General features: G+C 40.8%; 1 protein-coding gene across 1 annotated transcript; it reads left to right on the top strand.

Moving 5' to 3' along the window:
• Positions 1–5,309: 5,309 nt before the first annotated feature.
• Positions 5,310–6,200, top strand: OR6X1 (olfactory receptor family 6 subfamily X member 1; the record flags this gene model as incomplete). Its single annotated transcript, XM_082627166.1, has 1 exon — positions 5,310–6,200. One exon carries the CDS (start codon positions 5,310–5,312, stop codon positions 6,198–6,200), a length of 891 nt encoding a protein of 296 aa, XP_082483292.1.
• Positions 6,201–11,652: the final 5,452 nt, after the last annotated feature.

Genomic DNA, 11,652 nt, shown 5'->3' with positions numbered 1-11,652 from the left:
TGAGGAAATGTGATACCTTCAGCTTTGTTCTTCTTTCTAAAGATTGCTTTGGCTATTTGGGGTCTTTTGTGGTTTCATATAAATTTTTGGATTTTTTTTCTGTTTCTGTAAAAATGCCATTAGGATTTAATAGGGATTGTAAATAATCTGTAGAACAGTTTGAGTAGAATGGACATTTTAACAATATTAAGTCTTCTAGTCCATGCACATGGATGCCTTTCCATTTATTTGTGTTTTCTTTAATTTCTTTCATGAGTGATTTATAGTTTTCAGTATACAAGTCTTTCACCACCTTGGTTAAGTTGATTTCTAAGTATTTTATTCTTTTTCATGCTATTGTAAATGGGATTTTTTACTTAATTTCTTTTGGGATAGTTCATTGTTAATGAATAGAAATGCATCAGATTTTTGTTTGTTGGTTCCCTTCTATGCTTCTTTATGCCATCAGAGTGGTAAGATATTAAGGATCACTATTAGAGTGTGAACTTAAGGTGTGAACTGAAGCTACTTTTTTTTTTTTTTTTGCGGTACATGCACCTCTCACTGTTGTGGCCTCTCCCGTTGTGGAGCACAGGCTGCAGACATGCAGGCTCAGTGGCCATGGTTCACGGGCCCGGCCACTCCGCGGCATGGGGGATCCTCCTGGACCAGGGTACGAACCCATGTCCCCTGCATTGGCAGGCAGACTCTCAACCACTGCGCCACCAGGGAAGCCCTGAAGCTACTTTTAGTCAGGAATCTTCCTCCTCTAACAGGCAAGAGGAGCCTTGGCATGCCTCACATCATCCCACTCAGCCCATCATAGAAATACAATGAGATTGGCCTCCAGAGCCAGTAACAAAGAGCTTTCCTTTTCTTGCCCATATCCTCTAGAGACTTCTGGGAGAGGCTGCAGCTGCTGAAGACAGCTGGTCACATAATTGAGAATTGGGAATCATGGGTCCCAGCCATCTCTCTTTCTATTGATTTCCAACTTAGACACAAATATTAAAATTCTGACAGAAGTGTATTGAGCAAACATGAGTAATTAATGTTTTTATTGTTTACAGATTGTGTCCTGAACAAAAAGAATTTAGTGAGGAAGACTTTAGACTTTAGTTTAAAATAGGTGGCATTTGAAAAATTTAATAACTCACATAGCAATTTATTCCCAACTTCCAATCTAGAAGTGTCCTGGTTTTGGAACAGAATGGAAGACTGAAATTTCATTTAACAAAGCATGATTTTTAAGAAATTGAAAAACAGATGTTTTGGGACTTCCCTGGTGGTCCGGGAAGACTGGAGGTTACGACTCCAAGCTCCCAGTGCCGGGACCCGGGTTCAATCCCTAGTCAGGGTACTAGATCCTGCATGCTGCAACTAAAAAAAGAAGGAGAAGAAAAAAAAAAAGAGCCCACATGCCGCAACTAAAAGACCCTGCATGCTGCAACAAAGATCTCACACACGGCAATGAGGATCCCGCGTGCCGCAACTAAGACCTGGTGCAGCCAAATAAATAAATATTTTTTTAAAAAATGAATAAGTCTTCTATATCAGATGTGACAAGAAGGTCATGCATGAGCCAATCCTATAATCTCCTAGAAGTATTCTCATTTCCATGAATATCATTAAGGTGTAGGTTATATAAACTTGTAATTTGGTCCTGGGTCATAAGGCATGTTGATAGAAAGTCTAACTGTGCTCTCTGTTCTTCATGCATGAGAACATACTGCAACTAAACAATGCCAAGAAAGGTGCTGGCAGGGGAAACACACCGCTGTCTCCTACATATGAACCAAAACTGGGATTGACAGAAATAAGAGCAGCTGACAGGAACAGCTGAGGCTGGTGACAAACTGATGCAGATTAAAGAAGTAAAAACCTGACCAGAGATTAACTCTGGGAAACCTGATAATGACAAACTACATTGTGGTTTAGAAATAATCCTTGAATAAAAGTCAGTTATCCTGGGTTCCAACCATGGTTCAGCCACAAAGTAGATCAGTAGCTTCATGCACGTCACTAAATTTCTATTTTTCTCAGTTGCCTCAATTATAAAATAAGTTGGTTGTGTTTTCTATGCTATCAGTCTTTGTCCAAATGTACAATGGTGCTTCTCAATGTCAGGGAGGGGAAAATTTCCCCCTCCACCCCTGTCGAGTTCTTATGGCTGCACTAATAATAAAATTGGCACAAGACAGAGTAACAGGAGAAAAAGAAACAAGTTTAATCCATGTACACAGAGGTCTTTTAAATATAGGACCTAAGAAATGGCCAAAGGAGGCAATTTTATACTTTTTTAGACAAAGAAAATAAATTTGAAAAAAATTGCCAGGACAAAGAAGCTTAGGTTTCAGTGCTTAATTAGTAAGAAATTTCAGCAAAATTTGGGCTTGGGTAATAAATTAGCAAAAAAGTAACCAGATTTGCTTATACAGGCTTCTTGGCCTGAAATTATCTATCTCTGGTGATAAGAATGTCTTTCTACTGCCCAGTACAGGGAGGGCACCTTTCTATGGGACATTTATTTCCTGATTTCAGAGATACAGAAAGCCAAATTGTTCCTCTTGTATTGGCCATTTCTCAAGTAACTTAATTTCAAAATAATAAATATGCCATTGAGTCATATTTTGGAATGGCATGCCCTAGGCCCCAGTGTCAAACTAAAATATGCATACAAATTGTCTAAAGAACTTGTTAAAAATGCAGGTTCTAATTCACTGGTTTTGAGTGGGACCCAATGTTTTGTATTTCCAATCAGCTCCCATCAGATTGGATGTTATTTATTTGCATATCACACTTTGTATAGTAAGGCTCTTGAATTTGTTGGTTCGGTTTTCCTGGCAGATCAACCAAAAAGGAAACATAGAGTTGTCTGATTGGCCCTTTTAAACTATAGGATGGCCCTTTTAAACTATAAAGAGTCAAGTGAGTAGAACAGAGATTGGGCCAGGAAATGTGAAAAGGACCCAAGTACTACTGAAAATTATAAACAACTGAAATCAGGGTTTACCATGCAAATTGTGTCAAATATCTAAAGATATGAGGATTGCTAAAAAGTTTTGAGTCAGAAAAGAACAACAGCCCTAGGGAAAATTCATTTGTAAAGTGAATTATACTGCTAATGATAAAGAAATTAGCAAACCTATAGACAACATCATGCTAAACAGGGAAAGCTGAAGGCATTTCCTCTAAGATCAAAGACAAGACAAGGATGCCCACTCTCACTCCTTTTATTCAACTTAGTATTGGAGGTCTTAGCCACAACAATCAAACAAGAAAATAAAATTCTACTTCAAAAAACAAAGAAACAAACAAATTCATAGAAGAAGAGATCAGATTAGTGGCTGGGGGGACAGGGGAACTGGGTGAAGATTGTCAAAAGGTACAAACTTCCAGTCATAAGATAAATAAGCATTAGGGATACAATGTACAACATGACTGATATAATTAACACTGCTATATGGTATATATGAAAGCTGTTAATAGAGTAAATCCTAAGAGTTCTCATCACAAGGAAAAATAAATCTTTATTTTTTGCCACACTGTGCAGCATGCAGGATCTTAGTTCCCTGACCAGGGATCAAACCCACACCCCCTGCAGTGGAAGTGCAGAGTCTTAAGCACTGGCCGGCCAGGGAAGTCCCTACTTAGTGGTAATCATTTCATGATGTATGTAAGTCAAATCATTATACTGTGCACCTTGAACTCATACAGCGCTGTATGTTAATTATATCTCATTAAAACTAGAAGTGGGGGCTTCCCTGGTGGCTCAGTGGTTGAGAGTCCGCCTGCTGATGCAGGGGACATGGGTTCGTGCCCTGGTCTGGGAAGATCCCACATGCCGCGGAGCAGCTGGGCCCGTGAGCCATGGCCACTGAGCCTGCACGTCTGGAGCCTGTGCTCCTCAACGGGAGAGGCCACAACAGTGAGAGGCCCGTGTACTGCATTAAAAAAAAAAAAAAAAAAAAAAAAAAACTAGAAGGGAAAAAAAAAGAAATTAGAAAACCAGTTTATCATGATAGCCCTGAGCATAACAGATAATCTGATTAACGGTATCGTTGAAAACATCCAGGTTGATCAGGAAGCTCTGTTCCTTTTTTCTTTTTCATTTTTCCCCTTTCTTCCTTCCTTTCCTTCCTTTTCTTTTTCTGGCTCTCAGATGGAGAGAATTAATGAACTATACACCTCAGGCCATGACACACTATCGGGATTCATCTAGGCAAGGCCCTCATCTCTCTTACTCCCTTTGATTCCTATTCCCTACCACCATTTCTTGCCTCTCCCCACAAACAACAATTATTTGTGTAAGTTTTTGTATAACGTGTATTGCTGTTTGGTGTTGACCAAGATGGCCTTAATGTTCTCAGCTTGACCAAACTTTACACTGGGGGTTGGGGCGTTTTCCTAACTCTTGACCCCTGACTTTTCTTAGAGCATTTATTTAAGAAAACTTGTAACTGTACTTTCTTTCGCTGCCCCTTTGAAAAATGCAAATCTTTTTTTTCTTTTATTATTCTTTCTGTTCTTTTCATCTTTTTTTAAAAATTGAAGTACAGTTGATTTACAAAGTTATGTTAGTTTCAGGTATACAGCAAAGTGATTCAGTTATACATATATATGTATATTTTTCAGATTCTTTTCCATTATAGGTTATTACAAGATATTGAATATAGTTTCCTATCCTTGTTGTTTGTTTATTTTATATACAATAGTGTGTGTCTGTTAATCCCAAACTCCTAATTTATCCCTCCACCCACTACTTTTCCCTTGGTAACCATAAGTTTGTTTTCTATGTCTATGAGTCTATTTCTGTTTTGTAAATAAGTTCATCTGTACCATTTTTTTAGATTCCACATACGTGACATCATATGATATTTGCCTTTCTCTGTCTGACTTATTTCATTTAATAGATAATCTCTAGGCCCATCCATGTTGCTGCAAATGGCATTATTTCATTCTCTCTTTTTTTTTTCCATTCTCTTTTATGGCTGGTGTATATATATAGACATACCATTATATACACTGCTCATTTAAAATAATCGTGTAGATTACAGACAGATAAGTCATCACATTACAATGATTATTCTCATAGCTGTATAAGGGTGAAAACGTACTTTTCCACTCATTGAGTGTACTTTTCAAAGTCCATTAAAAGCTGGTTTAGCTGGCAAGTAAGGAAGGAGAGCTTAGTGTGTATGTGCATGGGGGCGGTGTCATGAAGGACCTTAAATAGAATCAGAATCCTCCTTTTTTTGGTCTGAACTGTATTTGAATGTAAGATTCTAAGGAGCTACTTTCCTGCCTGTCTTTCTAGAGTATCTGGGGACATGAGAAATGGCACTGCAATCACAGAGTTCATCCTCCTAGGCTTTCCTGGTATCCGAGGACTACAAATCCCTTTCTTTATAGTGATATTTTTCATCTACATGTTAACCCTTGCAGGCAATGGGCTCATTATCGCCATTGTCTGGGCTGAGCCCAGGCTACAAATTCCAGTGTACTTCTTCCTTTGCAACCTGTCCTTCCTGGAGATCTGGTACACCACCACGGTCAGCCCCAAACTGCTAGAAACCTTTGTGGTGGCAAGAACAGCTATCTGCACCCCCTGCTGCCTGTTGCAGGCCTTCTTCCACTTCTTCCTCAGCACCACTGAGTTCTTCATCCTCACCGTCATGTCTTTTGACCATTACCTGGCCATCTGCAAGCCCCTTTGCTACCCCACCATCATGACCAGCAAACTCTGCCTGCAACTGGCCCTCAGCTCCTGGGTGGCGGGCTTCACCCTTGTCTTTTGTCACATGGTGCTGCTCATCCAGTTGCCATTCTGTGGCAACAATGTCATCAATCACTTCTACTGTGATGCTGCTCCCATCCTGAGAGCAACCTATGCAGACACAAACATTTTGGAGCTCCTGGGTCTCTTGGCAACCATCCTGGTGATCCCAGGGTCACTCGTCTTCACTATGGTTTCTTACATCTATATCCTGTCCACCATCCTACAGATTCCTTCAGCCACTGGCTGCCAGAAGGCTTTCTCTACCTGTGCTTCTCACCTGACAGTTGTCTCTCTGCTCTACGGAGCTGTTTTGTTCATGAATCTGAGACCCACAGCACACTCCTCCTTTAAGACGAATAAGGCGGTGTCAGTGCTGAATACTATCCCCACACCCCTTCTGAATCCGTTTATTTATACAATTAGAAACAAGGAGGTAAAATGAGTGCTAAGGAAGGCAGTGGCTTGTCCAAAGACTCATCGTCCAGAGTAAAACATGCAACACATGGAAATGAACATTAAGTTCAGATACAAAAACTAAATGTAAGAGGATTGTGAAGAAGATAAAGAGGTGAAAGCAAACTATGATGGTTAGGTTCCCCCATAAGAATTTGTTACATATAAATGGACCAGGAGTCCCCCTTGAAGTAGAGAAGTGACTTCATTCGCCAACTAGGAAATCCCACAATACCTACAGATGCATGAGGAAGAACTCAGGACTTTCTCAACTATAAGCTGAAAGTAGAGGACTTCCCTGGTGGTCCAGTGGTTAAGACTCTGCACTTCCACAGCAGGGGGCACAGGTTCAAGCCCTGGTCAGGGGAACTAAGGTCCTGCATGCCACGCGGCAGGGCCAAAAAAAAAAAAAAAAAAGCTGAAAGTAGAAACCACTAAAGTCAGAGACAACTGTCAGTAAATTTTTTAAGAAAATGTAAGGAATCCTGTCTCCCTCTTTGCCTTTAATAACCCCTTTGCCTCATCTTGTCAAAGGCATAAAGTACCCTCACCTCATTTTCTCAGTACTTATTTTCTTCATAGTAGAAGCCCCCCGAAGTCTCCGAATCAATTCTAATGGTCTTTCCAAAATGTTTGAAATGAACCAGGTAATGTCTCAATAAGGGAACTTCTATCTTGATATAGAAATTTTGATATCTACAAATTTTGATATCTACAAAAATTTGATATCTACAAATTTTTAGATAATCTAAAGCTGTTTATCCCCAGATAATACCAAAACTTGAGGACATCGGGTGAAAATTTCCAGTTGGATTATGCTTCAATCCAGGTAAGCCATGTGTTTAGGAAACCAACAGAAGTCTCAGAGCCAATATAACTGTGAAGGCTTTCTTGGTGGAAAACTCAGCCCCCAGGTAACATTAAGTTCAAGGCTTGCATGTAGAGTTAGCATGTAAGGTTCCTTAAGGCAGGTGACAAACATATTGATTTAACGTTGTTCTGGGGGAAGACATCTGGCAGAAAAAGTTTTCTAGAGCATGATGATACAGGTGAGTCACAGAATGTAATACTGGGTATTATGTACGTCTGTCTTGCAACAGCAAGAGAAGACTATCATTTACAGCCCATTAAAACTATGATTTTTTGAAAAGGATTATTGTGAACTTCTTTTAGTATTGAATTGAACATTGCAACTGCAAAACAAAGTGTAATGAGGTAGAAATGTTATTACCTGATTTTCTTAGAGAGGAGCTATCTTGGGGCTGGGTAGGGGAAATCAGTCATTTAAAGGCAAACGGAGAAACCCAAAGGACATGAATATTATCAAGAGCCCCTATCATCAATCAAATGGTTTAAATTGCCCTGGAAGAGAAAATCAGCATAATATCTAGTGCTTCTCAGAGAGGAAAATGGCAGACAAAGAAGAGAGAGGGGAAAAGAACCAGAAAGATGGAATGCAGCAAAAAAGGGTGTGGAAAGAAATCAGTGAAAATTCTCCTAAGTTGGCACGCCTACAGTGCATTTTAAGAATGGAGATGTCTAATACTCAACTTAAGGCCACATTTCCACAATGTTCATCTGTCTTCTCACACCTTCAGTAAAGTCTCCCATATTACCAAGTGCACATATGAACGGGATGAGTGTATTATACACATTCATATGTGTGTGCTGGATGTGTAAATCAAGGAAGAGTCGAGTTTCCTGTCTAGAACAATGTGGTTGGAATTAGAGACAGTTCATAGCAAATCTCACAGCAGTGGTCACAGACTATGCAGAAATTTTAGGAATAACTTCAGACTTTCATCAGCTTGGGTGTGTCTCCAGGTAAACTGGATCTAGAGGAGCTGAGACACCTGAGTTGTACTAGTATTTAAAACTATTTTAAGATCTGCCTTCAAGTTTCATATTAGTTTTCCTGGGTCTAGCCTATTACCTGAAGAGTTACCTATTTGATGGCAGACAGAGGGTAAGGTAACAGAAAACACCCTGACAGGTTCTATAAAGGAGAGAAAAACAAGTGTGAGAGTACCACCAGGCTTCAATTCATGAAAATCAGAATAGACACCAGTGTGACTCATGCATTTTTCATGTTTTATTGATGGATTGTTATCATGTACCAAACAATGTGCTGGTACTGTTTCTGCTGAAAAAAACCTTTTTTTTTGTAGTCTGCCAGAGTATCAGTTCTAGGAGCTGGAAATACCAGTTGGAAAAGCCTATCCAATGGTGAAGCTTCAACAGCTGAACATCAAGAATGAAATGGGTTACAAGAAGACTATTAGGTTGCCCTGCCTTAGACCTGAGTTTCCTTTACCAACATGGGAGCCCCCAAAGCCACCAAGGAGAGTGTGTCTACCTCCAGTGCCTGCAGGAGCTGGAGCACTGTCTTGAGGAAAAGGAGCCCTGGCCACAGAGACAAACACGCCAGAGCTTGAGACTTCACATTTCACCCTACTGTTTCTTAGGGCTCCAGAGCCTAAATGTCATCCCCAAATGTATATACCCCAGCTTTCTCCAAGAGAATAAGAAATTACTTAAGGACACATCCAAGCAATATCATAAACAACCTCCTACTCAGATCCCTGGATATTAATTATTTTTCTGTCTGTAACTCTAATGATGAGGTTCAGCTCGTGGAGCTATCTGAGCCAAATCCTTGTCAATGGGTTTTTGAGTTGATTTGTTCCTGAAAATGTACACTTAAATATGAACAAGTGTTTCCATGATGCGTTCCACAATATATTAATTATCCAACACAGGGCTCAGTATTCAAATTGGGGGAGATGCAGAGTTAGAGGTTAAGCAGGGTCCTTCACTACTCGAAAATCTCAGAATCTTTAATTATCAATACTATGTTGAAAAACATCTTTTCTAACTCCCAGACTTATGCATATGAAAGGGCCTGCTATATCATCTTGGCTTTATTAAGAACTGTATCCAGGGCTTCCCAGGTGGTGCAGTGGTTAAGAATCTGCCTGCCAAAGCAGGGGACACAGGTTCGAGCCCTGGTCCAGGAAGATCCCACATGCCGCGGAGCAACTAGGCCCGTGCGCCACAACTACTGAGCCTGCGTTTTACAGCCCACGAGCCACAACTACTGAGCCCATGAGCCACAACTACTGAAGCCCGTGTGCCACAACAAGAGAAGCTACTGCAATGAGAGGCCCACGCACCACAACGAAGAGTAGCCCCAGCTCATGATAACTAGAGAAAGCCGGTGCGCAGCAACAAAGACCCAACGCAGACAAAAAAATAGATAAAAATAAAATAAATTTAAAAAGTAAAGAGAATTGTAACATATGGAGAGAAATGCCAGTCTTCTCACTAAATTAAAAAAAAAAAAGGAACTGTATCCATAATTACTGATGTAAATCAGAGCTACCAACATTCCCAAAGGAGACTTTGCAATCCTCTTCTTAACCAATTAAATGATGGCTTCATTACCATGCATTATTTGTGCAAAACTTCTTCTCCTTATCCTAGATCTAGCCTGTCCCTTTTTAACTCTGTTGGGTTGCACCCCGCAGGCCTACAAGGCCTGCACTTGCCTAGCTTTAAGAACCAAAGAGCCCAGAGTCAGCAAGAGAGACATCAATGGTTTAATGGATGGGGGAATCTTACACATCTGAAGCAAGGTCCTAGAGGGACACCCCACAGTGTGCAGAGAGGCGGGCAGGACATGGTGGCAGTCTTCATTCCCGGAGGAGAAAGGGAAATTACCAGTTACAAAGTGATGTCAGGTGGACTCATTAGTTACCAGGGAAACCAGCAGAGGGGCACGCCCCTCACCGCCACTTTGATAAGAACAAGCACTAGCAGGGGCCTGGGGCAAGTATGTGGGAAGGTCAGTCTTGTGCATAAGATATAGATGAAGCAGGCACTGGTCGGGCAGGGAGTGCACAGAGAGCAAGAGAACAGCCATCTTGAGTGGCCTGACCATACACTCAGAAAGACAGAAGTCACATTTGAGTGATACAGCTCTCCCTTACTTGTCAAGTAATAAATTCAACTTGACTTTTTTAGTTCTAATGATCCTCATATGCACTACAAAACCCCAAGAGGAGGACAGAGTATATGCCTTTCCCAAGCTTATCTGGCCACAGACCACTTTTCTCAATGTGTCTTAGACTAAAGATTCCTTGCTCTCTTCCTTAAGGTGTATCTCTAAATTGATCTGTTTTTATCAGGTATTCACAATACCCAACTAACTTAGAAATAAAATTTTAAAAATCTAAGACAAGAAAATCTGAAGTACACTACAGAAAAATTTGGAGATAATTATATATTTACCAAAGTATCTAGTTCCTGAAAAATTGGTTCACCATGCTGTGAATTAAAATTTCTCCTTGCAAGTTTAAATGACTCCAATTATATACATAGCTCTTTCAGAGCCATCCACTTGTGTACTTGGTGTTCAGCTAGTCTTGGACCGAACAACTAGTAAGTAGAACTCCAAGAGGAGGACAGCTGAACTCATTCTTTGATTTTTTGGAAAATAATCTCTCTCTATCCTAAGTGCAGAAGCAGCTGTTTTCCTAAAAATTAGTTTTTTGCTCTCCATCAAATATTGTTAAAGAAATAACCTCCTCGTCTCCACATTGAGGCTTTAGTCCAAGCACTTGACCTTGCTGGGGAGGATTTCTTCTGCCCTTCTAGGTCCTTCTGGCTGGTCTAAGAAACAAATTGACATGAGACAGATTAAAAGGAGAAAATCAAACAAAAGTTTAATAACATGTACACATGGGAGAGACCCAGGAAAACCAAGTAACTTGCCAAAAAGGCCAAAGCCCTTACCTTAAAAATCATCTTCAGCTAAAGACAAAAGAGGTTGGGGGTAGTGGTTTGGGACTTCAAAGGGGAAGAAGGCAATTCACAAGGAGATGGAAAAGCAAATGTTTAGTAAACAGATGTTTGTGGGCCAAGCAGAGACAATGGAACCCAGAGTGGGCTCCGATCTCTAGGCCCTGCCAGCTTTCCCCACCATACCTAGCCCATAATCTTTGCAGACATTTCTGGTGATAGCTCTATTCTGGAAATGATGCCAAAAGGTTGGCTTCTCTGCCCTGGTGCTGGATTGAATCTCGGAGACAGAGTTTTGGGTGAAGTAGAAAAGGATAGCTTTATTGCTTTGCCAGGCAAAGGGGGCCACAGCGGGCTCCTGCCCTGAAAAACTATGTGTCCCAACCCAGGAGGATCTGATGAGGGTTTTATAACAACAGTTCAAGGGTAGGGTTGCTGATAAGATCAGGTGTGCACAGGGCCTGCCCTCCCTTAATCTCATCTCAGGTGGTGACCTAATCTTGATGTTTCTCTGGTCCCTTTAATCTTGGAACTCAGGGAAGGTCATGGAGGCTGGAGTCTGGCCTACAAGAAACAGGGGACAAAAAAAGCCCTCTGTGCCTGGGAACCCCACAGGCCCTTTATCTAAATTCTTTAGGCAG

This window comes from Mesoplodon mirus (genome assembly GCF_964341445.2).
Source record: "Mesoplodon mirus genome assembly, chromosome: 7".
NCBI lineage: Eukaryota > Metazoa > Chordata > Mammalia > Artiodactyla > Ziphiidae > Mesoplodon > Mesoplodon mirus.
Note: the sequence above shows the minus strand (reverse complement) of the source record. Positions and strands in the feature narration are given on the sequence as shown.